A 26,989-nucleotide genomic window follows, 5' to 3' on the forward strand; every position below is an offset into this window, starting at 1 on the left:
AGTATTTTAAAACCACCTTTTAGTGAGAACATATTCAGTACGGTCTCCTGTAACGGGGCTTCCCCAGAAGTCTGTTGTAGAACTTTGAAGGATATAGTATTTGTCCACCATTCCGTCCTGAGGGCTCCAGGGATAAGGACCCAAAGGTCTGCAGGATGCCTGCGGCATACCAGCTCAGTCCTGGGTCCAGCATGTTTCTGCTCTGAAATGTGGGCTCTGTTTTCCTAGACAGTCTGAGGGTTGAAATGAGCAGTTTTTGACAAAATCACTCACTACTCTCCAAGGCTTGTGAGTCAGATGTCTCTTTGGTACCAAACCACGTGCTCCCTGCACCCCTTTCCCATCATCATCCATCTTTCCTCCCTGATTTGGGATTATGACAGCACCTTCTACCTCACCTCACCCCGCCAAATTTGGGATTCTCTGTCCTACTTCTCTAAGATTGTGTTTAGGATGGTGATACAAGGCACAGAAGGCTCCTTAAGCACCAGTAACAATAACAAAAAATATTATCTACGGGACCGCAGCATATAGAGTTCTATTTCTTGACCTGGGTGGTGGCTACACTAATGGCCAATTTATTATTGTGTTTTAAAACTGTATCTACACATTTCGATATATTCTCTGGTATATGTATCTCACAGTAAAAAAATAAAATAATAAAGAAAAGAAATGTCAGGGTTGAACTAACAGTATATTTAATCTGGTAATTTGTATCTGGCTTTCCGGGGAATAGCGAGTGGGTTTTTCCTTGTGATTCAAACTTACAGAAGGAAATTGCAAATAGAGATGAGTTTTATAACCGAAACTGATGAGTTTTATAACTGAAACTATAATCATCAATTGACTTTTGCAAGGCCTTTACCAAACATTTTGATATTCTCAATCTTCAGTACATTTTCTGACTGAGCATAGAATACACTGTTGCCATTTGCTGACTTCATTACAGGGAGTGAGAACTGGGCTACCACAATAATGAGTTGGTTTTGGATTTGTCAAATTGGTTCTTAGCTCATTGAAACAAGTATCTTAATATGTAATAGAAAAAAACGGGCTTCCCTGGTGGCGCAGTGGTTAAGAATCTGCCTGCCAATGCAAGGGGCACAGGTTTGAGCCCCGGTCCGGGAAGATCCCACACGCCGCAGAGCAACTCAGCCCATGCACCACGACGACTGAGCCTGCGCTCTAGACCCCACGAGCCACAACTACTGAGCCATCGTGCCACAACTACTGAAGCCCGCGCACCTACAGCCCATGCTCTGCAACAAGAGAAGCCACGACAATGAGAAGCCCGTGCACCGCAACAAAGAGTAGCCCCCGCTCGCCGCAACTAAAGCCCACGCACAGCAACGAAGACCCAACGCAGCCAAAAACCAAACAAGTAAATAAATAAATTTATTAAAAAAAAAGAAAAAAAAAAGAGAGAAAACCTTCAACTGCAAACAGCTCGAATGGCCAAAGACTGGTACCAAAGAAAAATTCTGGACTAAAGTTATTTACTGCTTGACAAAGGCAAAATATACATACACAGAGATTTTATGTATACATTTAAACTACATAAAAATATACATATAAATACATATAAAATATAAAAAATGGAACTCTTACTTACCAAAAAAACCAAGAGAAGCGTTTTGTCAGACCTCTTGTTTAATATAATAACAAAAAGGCAATAAAGTTTTTTTTAAAGTTTTTACTTTGTAATTATGATAATGGTGACAACAAAGACAGACCACCAAGGCATCTAACTGTTTTCCGAACAGCTGCTGCTCAGGTGTGTCAGATTAAATGGTGTACTAGCATTTTGTCTTATATCCCTAATTTTTTAGTGATCACCATGAATTAATTTAATTCCATCTATAAGCTAAGATCAGATCAGAGGGCTAATGCTGCTTTAGGTTACAAATCTATTTAATCATATTTTCAATACAAGAGCTTTCAAAGGTTCAGGTTTAAATTTTAATATTTAAGAAAAAACATGAGGTCAGTTTAAAACGTCTCTGCACAAATTGCTAAATTGCGGTCAATTCTCAGTTCGAAGTGAATAGTAAATAACGGATTCACTCTTGTAATTTTAAAATGTTGGTGTTTCAAGCATGGTGGCCTAGCAGTGGCCACCCTATTCCTCCCATGCTTTTTTGTCTATATTTTTAATTGAAGTATAGTTGATTTACAAGGTTGTGTTAGTTTCCGGCATACAGCAAAGTGATTCAGTAATACATACATATATATACATATATGTATACACATATATGTATATATATTAAATATTCTTTTCCATTATGGTTTATTACAGGATAATGAATATAGTTCCCTGCACTATACAGTAGGACCTTGTTTATCTATTTTATAAATAGTTGTGTGTATCTGCTAATCCCAAATTCCTATTTTATCCCAACCCCCTATCCCATTTCCCCTTTGGTAACCATAAGTTCATGCTTGGTTTTTATACAGGCAGAAAAGAATCCATTCTCTCTCTTTTTAATGCTGGTTTCATTTTTCTTCGTAACAAAAAATAAAGCGTTATCTTTACAGTAAAAAAAAAGAATATTTAATTTCTCAAATGTTAAATCTTTCCACACTGAAACAAAGATGCCATAAACAAACAAAAAACAATGGCTTTTCTATACAACTTAAAAAACAACAACAACAGATACTTCACTTTTCATGGGAAATGATTCTAGAGTGACATCTACTATTGGTCGCTCATCCTTTTATGAGATTAAGACATGGGAGTGGAACAGCTCAGTCTCAGCACAGCATCCGACAAACATCATTTCCTTTTCTTTTGTTCCTAGCAGTGCTAAATCCTTTAAGTCCTTTCCTGGGAGGATCTCCTCCTGCTTGGGCAATTTTAGCAACACAGAGCCTCCTAACCCTTCCGCAAGCCCTGCTCCCAGCCCCCTTTCTGCTGGATCTCTTACATCTATTACAGCTGAGTCGGTCCTTTCCCTTCAAATCTTCCAAAGTGTATTGTGGATGGTAGTTCACTGGTGTAATTGGCTCAAGAGATGAAAATCTTGTATCGGTCTCTTTTAGCTGCTAATCTATCCAGCCGACTGCAAGCCTAATTGGCACCTTGTTTAGTCATTTGGCTCCTAAAGTGTTGTATTGATGTTGGATAAACAGCCAGTGGAAGGGGAGGTGACACATGCTGCTTCCCACATAACAGCTAGTGCATTGCTTCAGTCCCGACCCTGTATTCAGAAGGCTTTTAATGGTTTATGTTCATTCTTTCTTCCCATCCATCCTCTTTCCCCATTACTTTACTAGCCAGCTGAAGGGCAGGATTATTGTTATTATTATATGTGACGTTATTAGAATTGCAATTTATAATACTGTCCTCTGTTCTCAGTAACTAATTTAGGGACATGGGTTTCTGATTGCTGTTAAGAAACAGCATTGAGCACAGTTTGGGATGTGAGAAAGTGGTAGCTGTTACTACTTTTTGTCAAATGTTTTAATTATTTCTTAATATAGAAAAGCCTAATTCAGACCATTCCACATTTTATCTGCAATATTTCAGACATTTTTCATGGGAATTTTGTTAAATAAAATCAGTTCAAATAGATAACTGCTTAAAAATACAAGCCACTTTTTAGAAAATGAAATGTAAAACTAGTTTTTTGGTTTTTTTTTTAATTAATTAATTGGCTGTGTTGGGTCTTCCTTGCTGCAGGCGGGCCTTCTCTAGTTGCAGTGAGCGGGGGTTACTCTTTGTGGTGTGTGGGCTTCTCATTGCGGTGCCTTCTGCGGAGCACGGGCTCTAGGAGAGTGGGCTTCAGTAGCTGTGGCTCGCGGGCTCTGTAGTTGTGGCTCGCGGGCTCTAGAGCACAGGCTCAGTAGCTGTGGCGCACGGGCTTAGTTGCTCCGCGGCATGTGGGATCTTCCCGGACCAGGGATCGAATCCGTGTCCCCTGCATTGGCTGGCAGATTCTTAACCACTGCGCCACCAGGGAAGCCGTTGTTTGTTTTTTTTTTTTTTTTTTCTTAAATGATGAAAACTTTGCATAGTAGGGAGTGAAAAACATGGTCAGTATTGACATGTCTGGAGAAGGGAGTGTTTTGTTTGTTTGTTTTTTTTTTTTTGCAATACGCGGGCCTCTCACTGTTGTGGAGTCTCCCGTTGCGGAGCACAGGCTCCGGACGAGCAGGCTCAGCGGCCATGGCTCACGGGCCCAGCCGCTCCGCGGCATGCGGGATCCCCCCGGACCGGGACACGAAACCGTGTTCCCTGCATCGGCAGGCGGACTCTCAACCACTGCGCCACCAGGGAAGCCCGGGGAATGTTTTTATTAAAACACTGAAGGCACACAGGGATGTTTGATGCTATAATATGATCAGGACCATTTATGGTCTACCTACTACGTACCTGGCAAGTGGTTTAATTGCTAGGCATGTAACATTCGTTATCTCCATTCCTCATAACAGTGGTGCAGGGGGGAATTATAATGGGCCTCAGAGAGATGAAGTACTTGACCATTACCACATCCTAAGCTAAGATAAAAACTTTGGTTAAGCTTACTCTTAAAGCCTACACACTTGCCATTACCTACACTACCTCCCTATGAGAATTAATGGCAAATAAACAATTTTAGCGGAGATGATGCTCCAAACCATTAAAAACAATTAATTGGGTTACATATTAATTGCAATATTAACTTCTCTCAATTTGCATTTGGACAGTATTCAGCGTAGTACACACACTGACATACTTGGATAACTTAAAATATAACGGTGCAGCTCTTCGAGATTACCAGTGCTTCTGTAGCCATCATTTCTTTTGATCTTCTGTTGCAACCGGAAAGGTTATTATTGACTCCACTTACAGAAGAAACTGAGGTTTAAAGAGGAAATGCACCTGCCCAAAGTCAACTAGTCAGAAAGTGCCCCAGTTAGAACTTGAATTTAGGACATCTGAGTCTTAATGTTACCCTTTCACTGAACATTGATCTTAAAATATTCTATCACCATTAGTTTGTATTATGTCATTTCTTCTGCCACATTTCCCCAAATGACTGAGATTTTAATATATCCGTAAATTTCAAACTCCTGGAAAAAAACTGCTAAACTAGCATAGCAAGTCTGTTTGAAGAGTGTTTCAACTTTCCTGAAATACCTCAAAATTCCCTTTGTCTGTTATTAACCCAGCTACTCTAGCTTTCTTTGGCTGAGATTTAAATGACAATTTATGTTTTAGTTGTATTTATTGTAAACAGCATATACTGAATTTTGTTCTTTTATTCATTATGATAATCCTTGAATTTAATTGATGCATTTACTCCATTTACATTTATTGTGATTACTGATATGTTTGGATTATTTTTACACTATTACTTAATGCTATTTACCTTGCCTTTTCTATACATTTTTGTTTCCTCCTTTCTGGCATCCATTGCTTGCTTATACAGCTTGAAAATTACATATTATATTTCTATTCTTTTAATGATTACTTTTAAATGTTAACACGCATACCTGACTTATTATTCCCTCACATTTTACATATTATTGTTGTCCAGAGTTTTAGCTCTATCTTACTTTTATACACCCAGATTAATCCTCTTTATGGTCATTGTCACCATCATCATTATTACTTTTATACATTCAATGTAAGTTTAGCTTTATGCACGTTTAACAATTTCTTTGCTCCCAACTCCTTCTTGATTTTTATTCTTTTTCTTTTTTCATGGATTCCATTTTCTTCTATATGAGTTATTGAATTTAGTAATGATGGGTCTTTACCTGAAAATGTCTTAATTTCATCCTCACTCTTGGGAAGTAATTTAACTGGACAGAAAACTCTATGATGATTCAGTTATTTCATCTCACACTTTGAAAATATTCTCTAATTTTCTGCATTGCACCGTTCTTTCTAAGTTTGTTGCCAGTGTAATTTCTTTCCTACGTAGGTTATATCTTTTCGCCTTGGTTGCCCTTAAGTTCTTCTCTTTGTCTTTGGTGTTCTAAAGATTTATTACAGTGTGTCTAGGTATGACCTTATTTATATTTACAACTTCTCGATAGACTTGTACTTTTTGAACATGAAGATTCAAGTTTTCTTCATTTTTAAAAATTCTGGCATTTTCATTGAATTCTTTCAACATTCTCCTGGAATAGTGCACTTCCCTATTCTTTCTACTTTTTCTGGAAGTTCTGTTGTATTAGACATATATTGAACTGCATGCTCCTTCAAGTTCTCTGGCTATTCTTTCATATTTTCCATATTTTTATCCCTCTGTGCTTCTTTTAGGTAGTTTCTTCAGATTGCTCTTAAAACTCACTGTTTTTTTTTTTTTTTCAGCTGTATCTAATGTGCTGTTCAACTCATCCAGTGAGTTTATAATTCTCAAGATATTTTCATAATAAATAAAATAATCTCAAATTTCTACTTGGTTCTTTATCACATCTGTCTTTTCTTTTTTCAGTTATTCCCCTTTGTTCTGAATGTTTTAATAACGGATTCTTTTAGTTTTGGTTTGTGAGGTCATCTTCATAGGTTCTCATTTGTGGTGGTTCTTGAGACATGGGGTTGAAGGTGTGTACCTCTAGAGTGGTTTTGCACTTGCTTCAAAGACCAGTTTTTATGCTAATTTTTGGCTTGGTGTCATTTTCAACTAGAAACTCATATGTGAAGGTAGGCTCTTGGTTACAAATCTTCAGAGAGTTTTCTACTTGGAGCCTCGGTGGAAACCAGATTCTTAATTTTCCTGTGCTTGTGGGTGAGTTTTGTTTCTAGTCTGCCTTGTCCTGAGGATAGAGCTTATCAGACGTTCTGGCTTGATAAGGAGCCTTACACAAGCTCCCCGGCTTGCCTCTCTTTCCACGAGGGCACTAACCAACAAACCTCAAGGCTTCTGAGACTGGCATAGGCATGGGGGTGCTTGGGACCATTTCTCTCTTTCTTTCCTGCAGTCTCAGCTATGCATCTAAAGGAGATGGTTTCACATATTATTCAGCATGTCCAGGTATTCTGTGGTTTGAGCACTTTCTCATTATTTAGTCTTTCATACTGTCAGGAACAGCAATTATTTTCTATCTAACATGTGTGCTTACCTTCTTAAGTGTTTCTTGTATCATATGACAATGGAGAGCTGTTTAAGACTCTACTGAGACACATGACTGAAAGGTGGTTCATATATCCAAGAGGGAGAGAGTTACATACTTCCTAGGCTTTTGCAATATGTTTAGATATAGTTTGGTTTCAAAATGAATAACAACAATTCCCCGCCCCCTGCCCCCCTCCCCCACTAAAGTCTGCCTGTTTTAAAATCCTGGAAGAGATAAGATAATCTACAGTGGTCATACAGATCCAGTGACAAAAGAAAATAAAAATAAAAAAAATAGGGGACTTCCCTGGTGGCACAGCGGTTAAGAATCCACCTGCCAAGGCAGGGGACACGGGTTCGATTCCTGGTCCGGGAAGATCTCACATGCCACGGAGCAACTAAGCCCATGCGCCACAACTACAAAGCCTGTGCTCTAGAGCCCGCGAGCCACAACTACTGAGCCTATGCGCCACAACTACTGAAGCCCGTGTGCTTAGAGCCTGTGCTCCGCAGCAAGAGAAGCCACCGCAACGAGAAGCACGCGCACAGCAACGAAGAGCCAGCACGGCCGAAAAAAAAAGAAAGAGGTTAACGTGGTAAATTTAAAATATATAATTATTGATAAGATAAATTTGGACAACTGAAGAGACAAAGGAGCTTGGTTACATCAAACATTTCCTGATTATGTTCAGTATGACTTAAAAGCACACCTTTTAGAAACCTTCACCCATTATGGTTTACAATCTGCCTTTATTGCCTTCAGTCTTCATAAAGATTATTTTATTATTGAAATATCGGTAGGATGCAGAGGAGAAGTCACAAAAAGCTGTGATGTAACCCCTTGCTAAGAACCTGCATGCCCACAAAGACACAGTTATGCTGGAGCAGTATCTACACTGAGATATCGAACTTCTAATTTAAAATGTAGAGAAGAAAGTCTACTACTTATGATAAATACTTTCCCTATGATAATATTTCAATAGAAAGCAAAATAGTAGCAAATACTAATTGTGGATAACAATGAATTTAGTAATACATAGTGGACAAAACATTTTTTAAAAAATGTGGTAGGGCTTCCCCGGTGGCGCAGTGGTTGAGAGTCCGCCTGCCGATGCAGGGGACACGGGTTCGTGCCCCGGTCCGGGAAGATCCCACACGCCGCGGAGCGGCTGGGCCCGTGAGCCATGGCCGCTGAGCCTGCGCATCTGGAGCCTGTGCTCCGCAACGGGAGAGGCCACAACAGTGAGAGGCCCACGTACCGCAAAAAAAAAAAAATGTGGTAGCCACAGTAGCTCAATAAACATACTTAAGTCTTTTTAGTATCAAATCCTCAGTAAGCTGTGACTTCTACCAAAAACACAAGACCATAACCAACATTGCTGACGGCCTTTTAAAAACGTGTTAATAACATTCCTATTTTGCTCACTGCTTTTCTTTACCTTTACAGATGACATTTTTCAAACTATAAAATGCATTCTGCTGGCAAACCTTCTTGCTTCAACAGTTCTCAGTTTTATAATAGTAAATCTACATTCTTTGCTACTGAGACATCCACTATCTTTTGGCATGTGACTTTGAATGAGGCAGAGAACAAGCCATACATTTAAAAATCAATACCTAACCTTATCAATATTCATTTTACTTTGTCAATACAAAATACGAAGGTGAAAGAGCAGTAAATAAGCTAAAGCACTGAAATAAATTCGGTGTTCCTGTCACAATTAATAAATGTTCAACCGATAACACTACTGGCTAGTCTACAGCCTTACTTAAATTATGCTTCAGTGTTATTGTTACAACAGGGTGGGTAAAATGTTCAATACACTAGCAGGTAGAGATGATCAGATTTGGGGTTATTCATTTCATAGGGAACTTTAAATCTTTAAAAATATTATTTATTATGGATACAGTATATAACTGTTTAGCATCTTAAATTGTTGTATAAGCACAGTTTGGGATTATAAAGTGCCTAATTATAGTCTTCTGATAAACTTTGGCTAAATCTTTTCTAAATCTGCTATTTGATGACATGTCATATATAAATCAGAGAGGATCATCAAACAATATTCAGACTGTCAGCCTTTTAACTCCCATTCCTGATTTCAAATCAGAAAGTGTTACCTTCACCTGTCTTTTTCCAGCTTTGATTGAATGTTGACTAAAGGTAGAAGGAACTGTGAAAACACAATTCAATGTGTTTTCTGGGAGGTCTATAAGGGCCTACAAAATGGCAAGAATAGTTTCTTGAAAATAACTCTACATGCTAACTCAACTTTGGAAGCTTATAAAGATAAGATTCTTTGTTATGTGATTAACTATATTCCAGAATTTGAAAACTATAATTTTTGGAGACAAGATGATCTAGGATTCATAACCTTATTATCAAAGTGCATTTATGCAAAAGCATTTCTTACTTGAATTTGGAGAATAATCTTCACCTTAGAGTTGATTCATTTGTATTGGAAGATATTCTTTTTAAAACTAAGGATTTTTTTTTTTTTTTTTTTTGCAGTACGCGGGCCTCTCACTGTTGTGGCCCCTCCCGTTGCGGAGCACAGGCTCCGGACGCGCAGGCTCAGCGGCCATGGCTCACGGGCCCAACCACTCCGCGGCGTGTGGGATCTTCCCGGACCGGGGCACGAACCCGTGTCTCCTGCACCGGCAGGCGGACTCTCAACCACTGCGCCACCAGGGAAGCCCAAAACTAAGGATTTTTAAGTAACCTCATTCTCTTCCTCTTTGAGAGGAACGGTTATGCATGGATTGTAAAAATGCATCGAAAATGAGTAACCTAATTCTCCTACTCCAATACTATTGGATTAATTACAAAAATGCCTTAAATTTCTATAAGTTATGTTCTTTTAGGTAAATAATCTAGTAATAGAATCAAAATCTTGAGTCTTAAGAGAATCATTAAAGTTTTGAAATATAACTAACACTGGAGTATGCTGGTGTAGGCTTATGAATGTTTTAGGCTGAAGTTTAATGTTTATACCTATACGCTGTAAAAATGATTTCCTCTGACGCTACTGAGTTGTAACATCAAAATCACCCTGTAGAAATAATCACATTACGCTCTCCCCAACCATTATGCATTTTCCTTCTCACTTCACATATGTTCAGAGTGTTAGGACCTGACCCTGATAGTCTCTCTTCCTTATTGCTGGCTCTGAGGTGCTTTAGTCACATTCCTAAGATTGTTCTTGTACTATTTCTGCCACCAGTGTTTGAATCATTGAAAGGTAAGAGAATTCAGGGGTCCATTCAACTGGAATGGGAATATTAAAGAACGCTATACCTGCCTTATGAAAGATTTGAGGAACTTATGACATGTATTTGATCTAAAAGTGGCTGTATGTTCCTGTATAAAGAGATATATTAGAAGTGTTGTAATGAAAGTTCTGTATTTCTATACAGCAAATTTAGATAAATCTTTTATGGCACTTAAGATACATAATAGTCTATATAAATATAAATAAATTATATAATAGTCTATTTATATATAAAGATATATATATATATATATATAAAATTGCACAAGAAACATGGAATAAGACGGTCTTTATACACATATTCTTACAGAAAGGCCATATGTATGTTATGAAAAGATCATGAGTTTAGGAGTCATGCAGACATTGGCTTGAATCCTCCCTTTGCCCTTCAATCATTCTGCCTTCTTAGGTAGCTAAGAAGACCCTAACACATGTCTGAATCTTCATTTTATGGTGTAAAGTGAATGATAATAACACCTAAGTCATCAAGTTGTTGCAAAGATAAAATAAGGTTTTGGTATATAGTAGGCACCCAGTAAGTAGTAAATATTATTCTACATGAACACAAACACATTCTGCACACAGGTATTTCCTACTTCCAAATTCTGAAAATTCAACAAAGTTAGAGGATGAAGATCAGATATCACACTTGTAACTATACTTGTAACTACAGTTCATAATTTAGCCCTTTATGTGGATGAAACAACTGTATGTGGGCGCTCTAATTTTAAGTTATTCTTTAATGTTTTAGTGCTGAACTATGGGATAGGTCTACTGAATACAGAATTTAAGCTTCACCTCTTTTACTTCCTTTGAAATCATCATGTCAAGATATCTGTCTATTCATATCTGTTATCTATATCTGTATTTTCCCCTTCTCACTGCTTACTCTCCTGTTGAATCTGAGTCTTATTTTCATATTCTGTAATTAATCTTGGAGAACATAACTCTTCCTATAAAATAATTCCTAAATGAAGCTGAGAGACAGTTTATAAATATGAATGGTTAAGGACCCCAAGCAAGAGGCCACTACTATAATAATAACTTTGTAATTGATCAAGGATCTACATGGAAAGCATTTTCTCATAGTCAGTTTGCTGAATTACAAACCCATACAGTCAATTGTTTGTTCCTGTGCGCGTGTCCACATTTAAGGCCTAGTCGGCTCCCTTATCACAGGTTTTTATCTCTGCTTCCCGCACCACTGCTCTTGCACGAGATCTTTTTTTTTTCTATTTAACATCTTTATTGGAGTATAATTGCTTTACAATGTTGTGTTAGTTTCTGCTGTATAACAAAGTGAATCAGCTCTACATATACATATATCCCCATATCCCCTCCCTCTTGTGTCTCCCTCCCTCCCACCCTCCCTACCCCACCCCTCCAGGTGGTCACAAAGCACCGAGCTGATCTCCCTGTGCTATGCAGCTGCTTCCCACTAGCTATCTATTTTACCTTTGGTAGTGTATATACGTCAGTGCCACTCTCTCACTTCGTCCCAGCTTACCCTTCCCCCTCCCTGTGTCCTCAAGTCCATTCTCTACATCTACGTCTTTATTCCTGTCCTCCCCCTAGGTTCTTCAGAACCATTTTTGTTTTTTGAGATTCCATATGTATGTGTTAGCACACAGTATTTGTTTTTCTCTTTCTGACTTACTTTACCCTGTATGAAAGACTCTAGGTCCATCCACCTCACTAGAAATAACTCAATTTCGTTTCTTTTTATGGCTAATATTCCATTGTATGTATGTGCCACATCTTCTTTATCCATTCATCTGTCGATGGACACTTAGGTTGCTTCCACGTCCTGGCTATTGTAAATAGAGCTGCAATGAACACTGTGGTACATGACACTTTTTGAATTATGGTTTTCTCAGGGTATATTGCACGAGATCTTGCAATACATATTAATCTTATTCTTATCCTTCCCTACCAAGCTCAGGTCTTTGCCTTTCCAGGAAGGCTTCCTGTCCCCTTTGGTCTAGTGACTTCTCTCAGCTCAAAACCTGTGGTTCTCCCTATAATACACTCATTAGAATGACATGGTGTTTGAGGTGGAAATGATGAGAGATCTTTTATTCTAATGCTAACTTGTCTAAGTAAGGAAAGACGAAATCAAAGATCTCTGCAGAGCTGGGTGTAGAAACCAGGCTGCCACATTCATGACCAGGCTGGCATCTACTACCACATGGGCCTTGTGTTTTGAGGCTGCTTCAGTACTTGTGAATTCATTACTATTAATTTCCTCTGGGGTTATTTACCTTTTCATCAATTTATGCCTTGTTTTCCCAACAAGTCTGTAACTTTCTTGAGGCCAAAGACACAGCCTTTGAAGTATCTGTATCCTGTAATACCTCACACAGTTTTGCAGGTGTGTAGGAAATACTTTAGTGATCGGCGGCCTGAAGAACCTACACAAGGAACACACAATACATCCTGACACCAAAGGCAAATGATTTGCTTTACTGATTTCTTGTAACTGTGCTTCTTCCTCAGTGCTAGTGATTAAGGGTTATCTGTATTTTACTCTTGATGATTTATGAACTTTGTATGTGTGTTTTGCCCCAAGCCCTTTTTCTTTTACCTGCTGTAGTAGGTCCAGGCAAAGGTGCAGCTTTTCTTCTCCGTTTGATGTCTCCAGTGCATAGGGATCCTAAATGCATGCTTGTTTGCCTACAAGTAATTATCAGAAAAAACTATTAACAAAGGAGGGAAAAAAATGACACATAAATACACAGCTTGTGTAATCTGAACCTAAATCAAAACATTCTCAACAAAGATGGAGCAGCCTAGTAAAAACCACCAATCTTGTTTATATCGAAACATAATTACGTTTGTTGACAAGCGTTCAGCAGCTAAATGCGCCATCATAAATTGTTACTGGAATGAATAATATAAAAGGAATGCTTTTTAATTTTCAAAACTGGCAATCTTTCTGGCTCAACATAAAATCAAGCACTGTTGCTTCTGACAGGAAAATAGCTAAGATTAATTATCTAAAGAGAGCACAATATTGTTGCTAGGTTATCAATTGGTTACTAATGCTTTACTGTCAGAACAACATTTATTACAGGAAAAGTATGATCAATTTCTTTTAGGATATTATGTGGCAGTGAATTCTCTTAAAACATTTTAAATAGAAGGAAATAGTGATGTTCTTCCTGACAATTCACAGATTAGAATTCTTTAATTATTTATCAGCTAGGTGAGGAAACAATTTGAATGCATTAATCCTGATATTGATACTAGACAAGCTAACGTGATATTGGATTACCTTTGTAAAGACGTGATGTATAAGAACTAAGAAGCAGACCTTCTGCTACTCTTGGAACTAGTCAGAATTAGACTGTCTGTCTAACATGGACTCCTAAATTTACGAGTTTTGGAAAAATTAGAAATGGCTCAATTGGAAATCAAGACAAACTAATAAGATGGAAAAGCTGTAAAAAGTCTTCAAGATTTTCAAGCTATAGAGGACTCTTATGTTCATGTCCTGGATTATAATCCCCGACATGGGGTTGGGATAGTACCTGGGGATCATGAAGCAGAAATAAATAAAGCATGTTTACTAGAAAACACGACTTTTTAGTAATTCAGAGAGATATGTGGTAGTATACTGAAGTTTTATAGGGCCCAATTAGAAAACAACCAGATTATTAAAGAAAAATGTAAAAGGAAGAAACTAATTCAGGTAAAACTCAAAATATATACTTCCACACTTATACCCAGGTGTCTAAATATAATGAAAAATTGGAGTTGGGGAGTAAAATTACTTTAAATACAGATTCTATCTATAACGTACAAAGTAAAGTACAGTCAATGAGCTGGCTAACCCAAGGGGTATACACAACCAAAGAAGCATACTGTGAAAATCTATCAATATAGGTAGAAGCAAACGGGTATTTATCTAGTTTTCTCTTCCCTTTGTACTGAGTGCATAATGATTCTCTTTTATAAATATTTATAATTATTAAAATATTTTTAAAAATTAGTTCATTCAATTAATGATTAACTTTGCAGAAATACATACACACACATGTCAAAATGTTTACTAGTGTGTATAACTATAACATTTTTATTGGATTTTGAAGTGTGGTTTTGGCTCATAATACCAAGAAAAAATAAATGGCTATATTTATTTTATATTTTATTTTATATATTATATATAATATATATTTATTTTATAAACATATTTATATTTATATATATTTATCTATTTTTAAAGCTATAACGAAATTAAAAAAATTAAAAAGTCACATCCCTTTGTGTTTTTTTTTGCGATACGCGGGCCTTTCACTGTTGTGGCCTCTCCTGTTGTGGAGCACAGGCTCCGGACGCACAGGCTCAGCAGCCATGGCTCACGGGCCCAGCTGCTCCGCGGCATGTGGGATCTTCCCGGACCGGGGCACGAAGCCGTGTCCCCTGCATCGGCAGGTGGACTCTCAACCACTGTGCCACCAGGGAAGCCCAGTATCACATCCTTTTTATAAAAAATTAATGCATTCACTTATTCAGCAAGCAATTATTAGTATCTACTGCTGAGTTAGCATAAGACTCCATAGTGATGGTGAAAATGAGAAAAAAGGAAGTGGAAGATACCAACGAAATGGAAAGTTCAGTTCTTATTATTGGAAGAGTTTTAAGTCTGAGTGGGGAGATTAAGTCAAAATATATGAAATAATTAGTGGCAGGCACAATGAACTTTCTTAATATTACTAGAGATTATGATATTTAGTCCTTAAAACAATTCTAAGCGTTTACTGAATATACCTTTTTTCTCTGTAGGGAAAAATCGGTGCTTCAATGGAAAACTATAGAGTACACCCTTCTACTCACCTGATTCTGATTCTATGGGAGCTATTTTACAACTCTAAGTTATAGATAACTGAAAGCAATGGAAAATAACTCTTGTCTGCAGTAATGCAAATGAGTTCTGTCCTGAGGAAGGACAATCCTCCCCGCCATGGAAAAGCCAGTTTGCACCCATCGGTACATTCATTCAATCTTCCTTACTCCATATACATTTGTGCCTCTTTCATTTCTCCTTTGAACCCATTATAACATCTGCCTGGTTCCCTCATTAATCAATGAGTTAAAATCTCAAATGCATATTCATTTTATATCTGTAAAAGAGACATGATTTTACCTATTTGTACAACATTATCCTCACACATCTCCGATCCCTCTTGAAACCTCTCCCCTAGAAAAAAGACTGGAGTAGTTCACCTTCCGCAGAGCATGTACCAGACAGGCGCGGCTAACAGGACTAGCTGAGGAGGGGAAAGTAACATTCTGAAAGTGGGAACAAAGTGGGAACCCGAATTCTGGAGTGTGGCCCTTCTGTTATGGAGCTGTGAAAACCAACCCATGGACTATCTACTTCTTATACTCTTGTTAAAACATAATAAATATTCTTAGAATAAGCCACTGCTGGTCAGGTTTTCTATACCTGTTGCTGAAAGCATTTTTAAATGATAAAGAGTTTGTTCCGTTCAGAGAATTTTGAGTAGTTCAGGATGTGTGGGTAGCAGTGTTTACAGAAGGAACTATATAATAGGACGGAAGAAGAACGCTGGGGCTCGACCATGGGCCATACGTGCCACATTTGCCCCGTGAAGGTGTTTGGATTTTATAGCTGCTGTGGGGTCATTAAAGATCATTTAGCAGAAGCAAGCTGGCCAGATTCATGGGATGCTGACGAGCTGGGGTTGGGAGAGTAACCGGGTTTGTGAGTAGTCCAGACACAAAGTTCCTTCCAGGTTATCAGTCTCTGTTATAATTAAGAATAATACCATGCCACACAATGAAACTTCTTCTGAAGAAATACCTTTTTAGAGATCATTAGAATACACAGTAGCTGTTCATTGTGACTATTAAGATGGCTAGTTTCTACTTACATTGTTCTTGCACTAGTTGTATGTAACCGGAGTCTTCTAATTGCTTGAAAAACCATTCTCCCAAGTCCATATCGCCTTTAAAACTTTATTATTTTTCTTACACTGTTCAAATTTATTAGGAATGCCTGTTTACAAAGAGGGTGAAAAACAAATTCCAAGAACAACTCCCTCTTCTAAGCCTTTTTCTCATCTGCTGGACCCCAAATTCCCTTTTGGGTATCTGTACAGAACAAGTGAAACAGCACATTTTCCTTCAACTCCCCTCCCCCACCCCCAAGGTAGCTACATAAAGGAAAAGAGACAAACATTCAAGGAGAATAAAGTTAAAGTTAATAAAGTCAGTACACTGAACCCAAAGACCTGAGCCATAAGAAAAACAGCGAGCTGTATTTCAGTAATTCTATCAAGAATTGACTACCTGCTACAGCACATTGAGAGATCGGGATTATTGATCAGTAAGATTACTCATTTAAGCCTGGCCTCCCCGCTTTCCTTCAGACAGGTGCAACGGAGTTGCTACAAATAACACTAAGCAAGGTCTACTCCGTTATTTAGTTGTCATTCTTAATGCAAAACAGAGCAGTTTTTTTTTTTATTTAAAATCAATGAACATCTCAAAGGCAGCCTAGTTACTTCAGCCTAAATGAGTCATTTGTCTTTGCAAAGCAGAACACGTGGATTATTATTCAAGGTGATGGTTGGCAATTTTTGGTTTTTGTTTGTTTGTTTTTGCTGTGGTGTTTTGAAGAATGGCCATACGTTGTCCTATGAACAGACCCAAATTTGTTAAAAAATGTTAAGGTCCTTTTGTAAGGCACTGTTAGGAAATTACCCATCAGCCCTAGTATCAGTGTATTTGTGTCAGTGAGAGCCTTTGCTTGGGTGGAAAGAGGGGAAAAAGGCAGAACCTGGTAACTTTGTAACTACTAACACCTTAAAATACTAGGGGTAAACACACACATATCTTTAAGTGGAAAGGCTAAAGAAATAATGCTTTTTTGTTACGGATTTAATAAGCAGTGTCAGCTATGATTTGAAACACTGTTTCCCATTGTACTCATTATGAAAAATTTCCTATTAAATATTAGAAAGCAGAGCTCAAAGGGAAATCTTCGTTTTGTTCTGCTTTTGAGCCAGACTTCACTTGGTATCCCGTCATCCTTTTAAATGGGGTTGTGGCGGGAAAGTGGGCATTTCATCCAGAGGAAAAAAAAAAGTAAAAAACAAAGCTATAAAAAATCTAAAAAAACCTCACAAAGCAGAGACAAAAAAAATACTAGGGAGGACCACCTTGCCTGAGAACCTGTCTTTTGACAAGGGCTGACAAGGGCTGAAGCAGGCGGTGTCAAACACAATAATATTAAAGAGAAGACAAGAGGAACTTGTCTCTTCGTTGTACGCGCATTTGGCTTTTCAGAGAATTAGGCCTAGTGAAAGCTGCCCCCTGGATAAGATGTGTTCCCAAGCAGCCTCGGACAAGCTGCAGAGGAGAGACAAACAGATGTGACTATGGGCCCTGGCATTTGGCAAGACCACTCACTGTCAGTTAGAAAAATATAAGCCTGGACAGGGTATCAGCTGCACAGAAATGAAGCGGGTCTGTGGTGTCACTGGAGGAGCAATCGGTGCAAATCCAGCCCTACGTGAACTTTCCCTTCTAGATCCAAATCACCCCCTCTTCCGCTTTATTCAGTGTCAATATGTCTCAACATATTAACTGAACGAGTAAACATCAGTATCTAGCACTTTTCCTTCTGTGCCAATATGCACATATCAAGTACTGTTGAGCATAAATATTTCTTAACTACCAGGATCGCATTAAATCCTTGCTTTTTTTTTTTTTAACATTTATTATATTTATTTATTTTTGGCTGCGTTGGGTCTTCGTTGCTATGTGCGGGCTTTCTCTAGTTGCGGCGAGCAGGACACTACTCTTCTTTGTGGTGCGTGGGCTTCTCATTGTGGTGGCTTCTCTTGTTGCGGAGCACGGGCTCTAGGTGCGCGGGCTTCAGTAGTTGTGGCACGCAGGCTCAGTAGTCGTGGCACACGGGCTTAGCTGTTCCGCGGCATGTGGGATCTTCCCGGACCAGGGCTCGAACCCATGTCCCCTGCATTGGCAGGTGGATTCTTATCCACTGTGCCACCAGGGAAGCCCTAAATCCTTGTTTTTAATGAGGTTTTCTTTCAAAGCCCCTTCTTGTGCACGATAAACCTTTTGCATTTGGTATTGTATGTTCACACCCTGATCAATTGTTGGTTCTGGCGCCTTCTGTCTCTGTGGCTTTGGTCATGTGGCGTCACGTTCTGTCTCAAGCCCATTTCCCCTCGCTTGGGAACAATCCTGATATCAGCGAGGGGTAGTTTAAGTTATAACTCTGCACTGATGCAGTACTTGTGTCCCAGGATTTGGACCCTTGCTTTACTTTGGACATATCCTATTTCGTTATAAACCTTCTGATATCTTAGTTCTTTTATTATTTTTTATTTTATTATTATTATTATTATTATTTCTTGCGGTACGCGGGCCTCTCACTGCTGTGGCCTCTCCCGTAGCGGAGCACAGGCTCCGGACGCGCAGGCTCAGCGGCCATGGCTCACAGGCCCAGCCGCTCCGCGGCATGTGGGAGCTTCCCGGACCGGGGCACGAACCCGTGTTCCCTGCATCGGCAGGCGGACTCTCAACCACTGCGCCACCAGAGAAGCCCCTATCTTAGTTCTTTTAGATTTAGGTCATTGCCTGGACTTGCCCAGATGTTAAAATGCACCTGGTGACTGGATCTGTCTCTAACGCTGCAGGCTGACCTTCTCCAAGCGTCAGCTGCTCCTGGCCCCCGTTCCTGTCACTGCCTACCTGCTCGGGCGGTTCTTTACTCTGCGGTTCAATAACCTCCGATTACCTGTTGTCTGAGGCTCCACCCCTTGGATACCGTGATCTGCCTGCCAGGGTGCAGTTCCCCTCAACAGCTTCAGAAGGGTCTGTCCTGTTAGTGCTTCTTCCACCTCGTCTGAGAGTTCAAGTCCAGACGTACTTCTTCCCGATCTGCTTTATCCTGGTACATGTGTGTGCTTCCTCTGTGCCAGGTTATATGCCAATACGGACGTCCCCCATGGAGCTCCCAGCGAGTGCGAGGGACAGCTGTGTGTCAGGAGGCTCCCGGGGAGCTCAGGGACCAGTCACTGCCCCAGCAGCCAAGGACTCTCCAGGGTCCTCAGAGCAGAGCCACTTGGCTGAACTGTAGTGAGCAAGGGGGTGACAAGGGGTGATACGGTGGGAGGCTTCAGGTGGTCCGGGAACCTTATGAAATCATGTGCAAAATGTGCATATGCATACTTTTTGAGCAAGAAGGTCCATGATTCCTCTCTGATTCTGAACCATTAACAGAGACATTAACACCAAACATTATAGATGGATACCAAACTAGTATTCATAATCTAAAATACCTACCTTAAAATTTCTATGGAATATTTAAAATATGCTATACACATAGACCACCTTTTCTCTTTACAGTATCACAAACAATAGAATTTAATAATGTAAGTTAAAAAAAAAAAGCCTCATCCAAATATCTACACTTATCCTATGTTCTACCTAAAAAGCGACCCCCTTCATTTCTGTCTCCTCACCCTGCTTTACTTTTCTTCATAGTAACTAAACTAATATTTCCAAATTATAGACCATGCATATGTATTTGTTGAAAGGTATGGAAACTATGCAACAGAAGACTGGTGACGATTAGCTCCACTGTGATGGCATCTGGTGGGAAGTTTCTTCTTTATGCCTCTCCTTAATATTGGACTTTATTTTTACCATGAGCATGGGACAAACAAACAAATTATAATGAGATGAATTAGAAAACAGCAAACAAGAGGGTTAATAAATGTAAGCGTTTTTTGCAGCTGGGGGGTCTTTCTTTGTCAACGGCATGGTGGAACTTTTCCCACCGTGGAAACTGAGGTGTTTGTTAGATGAAGCTTTAGGTTCTGTTGGCCTGATCTGCCTGAGCCTCCGACAGAACTTCTTTCCTCTGACGCTGCCGTTTCTGTTTTCCCAACTAGTTCTCCGAAAAGGCCAACTTACACCATATTTGTCAGTGTTTGAGAAGGATTTTAACCAATCTTTGGCAGGTTACTTAAACTCCCTTTGCCTCAATTTCCTTACCTTCAAGAATTGGGATTAGATTAGTATTTACCTCAAAGGTTTTTTGAAGATTTTATTTAAAGATCACTGGTGTGAAACATTTGGTACAGTGCCTGCCCACACTAAGCAACTGTTATCTAATAAATTTACTATTATTACCATCTCCACTTTACAGATAAGAAGCCCAGGGCACAGAGAAGTGAAATAATTTACCCAGGATCACACAGTACAGGGGACACAATGGTATAAGACAACCAGAAGAATGCCTAGTGTAGAGTGTCAGGAAACAGCCACGAAATAAACACATGACGGTATAAACTCATCACATCTCAACACTATCAATATGCTATAATAAGGATATAAATTAGGGTCATTTCTAAATAACAAGTAGGAATTTTTGGGTAGTTAATAGGAAAATTAAATCCTTCCTTAACGTTTGATTCTGCTGGCTTTAAAAGTGTCATAGCATGTAAGAATAAAGCACTCATTTTCATTTCAAAAACTCATTAAAAACCCACAAGCCTCCTGTGAGTCTGAAACCCACTGACTTTCTCAGGTCAGCCCACTGCCACAGATTTTTCTCTTGGCCACCACTCGGTACTTCCACTTCAAAGCTGACTTGCTTCTCCACCGGTGTGTTCCATGCTTCATCTAAAGCCCCGAGGGTCTGTGATTCTGGTGATATCACTCATTGTGTGGGTTAATAAACACACACGTCTATATCCCTAAGCGGCTCATTTAAATGCTTCTTCTTTTTGTAGCTCTTCATTATTCTAAACAAATGGTACCTGAAAGTGGTGGAGGTTGTTTTATGCAATTCGGGTAGATATTAGAACGTTCTGAGTGTATGTGAATGAGGACCTTCTCACATCGGGAGGAAAGTTAATCTTTTCAGAGAGCAAATTATTCAGGAAGGTTTCAAAAACTCTCTATGGGAGAACCGCTGTTACATTTTAGCTTCCCTGGTACCGCCATCATGCTTCCCATATTTGTTTAATTCCTTCTGATTTTGCTTTAAGGAATTGTCAGTCACCAAGTCCATGCATACGTGCTAACACACGAGCAGTGTGTTCTACCCACTAGAAAAAACTTCCTTGCCATGTTTCCTAATTCCGCCGTCTTTGAGAGCCTGCCCTTTCTCCCTTCGAAGTTCTCCCAGGGCATTTAAATCTAAATGTTCTTTCACTTCTTCAAACTTTACTAAAAGCTCGTTATCTTTCCAAGTGCCTTTTCTTTACATTTCTTACCTATCTGTGCATATCTCTGTCATTAAACTTGTCCTACTGTATGTCCTCAAGTTGCTTTCTTACCTATCTGTGCATATCTCTGTCATTAAACTTGTCCTACTGTATGTCCTCAAGTTGCTTTCGGATTAGAGTGGATCGTCAGTTAAGTATACGCTGGAAACAATTTTAGGCCAAGCACCATGTCTAATTCACAGAAGCTAGTTGTGCCTCTCATCTATGAGCAAAACAGTAAATATTTATTGAACTAAAACAAATCAAACTTCAGTAACAACTGTTGCCTCCACGTTCCACTTGGCAATCGATCATGCATTTTTTAGGATAACACTTTCTTGAACTGTTATTTAAATTCACTCAAAAATACTCATTTAACAATTAACAAAACTTGACTATGAATCATGTATTTTACTAGACGCTAAACGAAACACAAAGGAGGATAAGAGCTCCTACCATTGAGGGGCTCATGGCCTAATGCAGGAGACACACATGAATAAGAAATTACTATACGATGTAATAAATCCACACAGTTATAGCAGCAGGCCACCACTTTGTGGAAATGGAGAAAAAGTCATTTCGCCTGAGTTCAAATTTTGATATTGTCTCTCCAGGCAGAATCTAAGATATTTGAGGCATCTTGGAGTATTCTTTTATTCTTCACACCATAGTACCTAGGAAAAATAGGCACTTAGTAAACTGATATTGACTTAATTTACTTGATTTCTAGCTATAACTATACATTTCTGGAATCTGATTATCATTGACATTCAGCATAGAGTTTCAACAATAAGTTTATTCTAATTTCCTTAAAAAATGATAAAGCTAGTATTGACTCTTAGGAGAGATAAAAAATTACTCAAAATAAATGATTCTTTTGGATATCTCCATTAAATGCAAGAAGATATGTGTCTATATTTAAAAAATTGGGATGTTGGTCCTGATAACATCTTGCATCTTACATAAAAGAACCATCAGATCAGACTACAGACGCAGATATAATCCCACATTCTCTCTCTGATCAGACACTATGAAATGTTTCCCAGGATGGCATTTGGTATTGTTGCCATTTTATAACTATTAATAAAATTATGGTATTCCTCATATTCTTAACTTTTTAAAGTGAAGTCCATGCATTATTCATTTTCATATCCACTTCATTCAGTGCAGTATATAATATTTGAATATATTTGTCGAATTGACTTTTTACTTATTGTCCTATTTGATCATTTCTGACTCTGAACACAGCTTTAAATTCAGTAGCATTTTGGAACAAAAGTGCTGAGTTTCTTTCCTTTACCAGCTTCAGGGAATAATGGGGTTAAAAGGGCAGGACAGAGAATATATTTTATTATCTTAAAAAATTATTTTGAATACATGTTGGTTTCTGAAGTCTTAGAATTTATTATCTAAATTACCAGGAACATCCAAGCTTATTGACTGTCAGCTATATATGGGGTATTAGGCTAAACATTTTCACATACTGTCTTGTTTAATCCTCACAAAAACCCAGGTCTGAGGAACCTGAGGTCCAGAGAAACTGATACTTGTCATAGATCACATAAACAGAATATAAAGTTCTCATATTTGAACCAAGGAACACTTGCCTCGAAAGAATCATTTTTTCCCCTATACCATAGTACCTCATTCAACTCAGTTATTATACTCCATTTAATAAACATCTACTGAAAATGTAATGCTCGCCATGCCATAAAACAGGATCGAGAAATAAAAAAGATATGGCTTTCATCTGCTAGGGGTTAAAGTCATGGGGGAAAATGATTTCAACTCCATATTCAAAGAGAATTCCAAGCAGGCATGTAAGGCATTCTAGGCCCTTAGCTGAGAGAACACATCTGAAGAGGCACAAATGCCCTGAGGTGCACACATGACGTGCTGTATCTGGGGCTCTGTAAGCAATTCAATATGGTGGGAGCTGGACCCTATAAAGGAGTGGGAGGAGAGGACATCCCCTTGTAGCATCAAGTGTTAAGAAATTCAACAAATCTGTCCATTCATAATTACTTTAAATTCTCTAGAAAAAGAAGAATGAAGCTGCCTGTTTGACTGAATTAGCCAGTTTGTCAACTACACTGATGATTAAATTCAGTGGAAAAATGCCTGACCATATTGTTTTGTAGATATAATTCTGGATTTTATTGCAGCTGTAGTCAGAAATTTACTGCTCTAATGAAGAGATGGAATCAAACGTAGATACATTTCCAAGGCAGATCTTGAAGTTGAGAGGTTTTGCTCATTCAAGAGAGTCTACAATTCACTCGCATGATTGAGTTGGCAGATACAGGCTTAAGACTGAGCTCAGCTTTGACTTGTGTAAAGTGTCCGTGACTTTGCTTGTTGAGAGGGGACTTAAAGTGATGTCATAATTCTATATGCTGTAATGGGCATCTGCTGAGTAAGAATACTGAAAAGCAAAGGAAAATAGGGTTGCCACTTTTATCTCCATAACCAGTAATAAAAACTGGTTATTTTAATAACGGGCCAGAATGTCTTAAACTTCTGAAAGATGTCAGGAGTTATTTCTACTTTAGAATATGTCAGACAGCATTACCATTTAATATAAACTTACTTGAATTTAGGTTAAATTATTGCTTATTGATGGAATTCAATTGGGATGCTATGACCCAGTTAAAATGCCACCTCCTTTATGCAGCCTCTTCTGATTGCCATTGCCAGAATAATTTCTCACTCCTTGGAGAAAACAATGTTTTCTGCCTTCAACTAAGGCTATATATGTACATGAACTAATCCTCTAACCAGACTGTATATTCCTTGAAGGCAATGGGGTCCATATCTGTTTTATTTTTTAAAGTAAATTTCCCTTGTCTCTTACAAGCCTTGCCAATTCAGGTACTTATTGAATAGTTGTTGAATGAAATTTAACAAGGCATGCCAGAGTTTTTAGAGTAACTTGTCTTTATGATAATCAGTATTTTTATTGAGGTTCCCATTGCTATATAAAGAAATGTTTACTTATGGAAATAGAAAACCACAAAACTTATTTGGTTCATATCTTGGGCTTCGGGATACAAATATCTGCAAAATCAAGCTTTTACATGTAAACCAGCTTTTAAAGTATATGCAGGTACCTTGATGGTAAAGCGTTTCCCTTTCTACATAATTTTGCATTTCACTAAGTGTAACTTTGTGAAAGGAATGCCTTCAGTTACTCCACACTTCCATGATAGCTTTTGGCAGATGAATGAACATTTACGTACATAAAATTTCTGCAGACTTGTTAGCAAACGTTTGCTAGACTGTGAAATATATACAGCATTAGCTAGGTAAGGTAACAGGAAGCTTGTGATGACTACAGGAACACTAATGTTCAATAACTAGGAGGAAGAGCACTTCGGGATTCTCCTCACTCAATTCAATTGAAACACTTGCAAAGTTGGAGTGCCTTCGCTTATATTCAGGATTAGTTTTGCCATCAAGATCTTAGAACCAAGCATCCTTTATAATTTTGGTAAACCAGGTCTATTACTCTCTGTATCTGGGAGGTCTATTGCCTTTACATGTCCATGAAGAAACAGTATACAGCAATTAAATGTCAAATATAAACTCTTTCCTCTTTTTTCATTTACATAATGAATTTCTTTGGAAAACCATGGAAGCCTCTACATTTTTTAGTTTTCAGAAAACAAATGCCAAATGATCAAATAAAAATCATATTAGCTGTGATCAGTCAAAATGTCACTTTATTTTTGCTAAGCAATGTATAAGTGATCTAAATAATGTTTAAAAATTACTACTTCAGAAGAGTTAATGGTTTTTCGTTACTAGATTTGAGAAAACAGTCAAGTTAATTTTTATACACCTTAGAAGTAAGACTTGGCAAATAAAAAGGACACTGCTGTACATATTATCTACCATTTGAGCTGGGAAAGTTATTTAACTCCTCTCTCTGTTTCCTCATATGTAAAACGAGGATAATAAGAATCTCTACCTCATAGGATAATTTTGGAAATTAAATGAGTTAAAATAAAATACAGTTTTCCCTCAGTATCCACAATTTCTGCATCTGCGGATTCAACCAATCTAGGATCAAAAATATTTGGAAAAAAAAAATTCTAGAAAGTCCCCAAAAGCAAAACTTGAATTTTCTGTGTGCCAGCAACTATTTACATAGCATTTACATTGTATTGGGTATTATAAGAAATCTACAGATGATTTAAAGTATAAGGGGGGATATGTGTAGGTTATTTACAAATACTATACCATTTTATATATGGGAATATGCCATTTTATATATGGGAATTGAGCATTTGTGGATTTTGGTATTCATGGGGGAGGGGGGTCTTAGAACCAATCCCCTGTGGATATTGAGGTACTACTATACATCATTAACACAGTAAATTTTATGGTACTAACTATTATATGAACTATTTTTATTTTTTTTTTTTGTGGTACGTGGGCCTCTCACCGTTGTGGCCTCTCCCGCTGCAGAGCACAGGCTCCGGACGCGCAGGCTCAGCGGCCATGGCTCACAGGCCCAGCCGCTCCGCGGCATGTGGGATGCTCCCGGACCGGGGCACGAACCCGTGTCCCCTGCATCGGCAGGCGGACTCTCAACCACTGTGCCACCAGGGAAGCCCTATATGAACTATTATATGAACTGGTATATAGTGTTCAAGGCAAAGAGTAATTGGAGATGATGCTGGAATAGTAAGAACTGTAAGACCAAGAAAGGCCTTACAAACCATGTTTAGGACTTGATCCTAAGGGCAATGGGAAGCCATTAAGAATGTTTAAGAACACTCAAATACATATGGGATTTCCAAATGCCATTCTGGCTGGGCTGTGGGGAATGAATGAAGGGGACACGAGTGAGAGACTGAAAGGAGTAAAGGATAGTGCCTAGGGTTTCCTGACCAGGATATCAAGTCCTGGTTCCACACGTATCACCTGGCCCAGTGCCTTTTATTCACTTGGCACAAAAAGTCCTTAAAGTTGTGTGGAAATTGAGCACGAACATCATTTTTTTCTTAATATTTATTTATTTATTATTTATTTTGGCTGTGCCAGGTCTTAGTTGTGGCATGAGGGATCTTTTAGTTGTGGCATGCAGCCTTCTTAGTTGCAGTATGAACTCTTAGTTGCGGCATGCATGTGGGATCTAGTTCTCTGACCAGGGATCGAACCTGGACCCCCTGCATTGGGAGCACGGAGTCTTACCCACTGGACCACCAGGGAAGTCCCCGAACATCATTTTTCAAAAGAAACATAAGCAATATCATACTAAAAGACTAGAAAACCATGACATGCTATTGTATCAGTAGAGAAATGTAAACCTGACCACTTACTCTAATCACTTATTTTGCCACTTAAATATAGGCATGTTATGTAGAAGTCCTGGATTCCTGTAATTCTAAAA

General features: G+C 38.6%; 1 protein-coding gene across 8 annotated transcripts in view; it reads right to left on the bottom strand.

Annotated features, from left to right (window-relative positions):
* GPATCH2 (G-patch domain containing 2) overlaps nt 1-26,989 on the bottom strand; it is a 187,991-nt gene that overhangs the window by 24,236 nt on the left and 136,766 nt on the right. For all 8 annotated transcript variants that reach the window (XR_016392013.1, XR_002645345.3, XR_016392015.1 and 5 more), the window contains one exon: nt 12,903-12,991. Coding sequence is in view for 4 of the 8 variants with exons in the window: in XM_089906860.1 (XP_089762986.1) it covers nt 12,903-12,991 (89 nt within the window). In the remaining 4 variants the exon portion in view is untranslated. The remainder of the gene's footprint in view (nt 1-12,902; nt 12,992-26,989) is intronic.

The sequence above is a fragment of the Delphinapterus leucas genome, chromosome 1 (assembly GCF_059928025.1).
Source record: "Delphinapterus leucas isolate spDelLeu-1000000601 "Yukka" chromosome 1, BTC_Dleu_Yukka2, whole genome shotgun sequence".
Classification (NCBI taxonomy): Eukaryota; Metazoa; Chordata; class Mammalia; order Artiodactyla; family Monodontidae; genus Delphinapterus; species Delphinapterus leucas.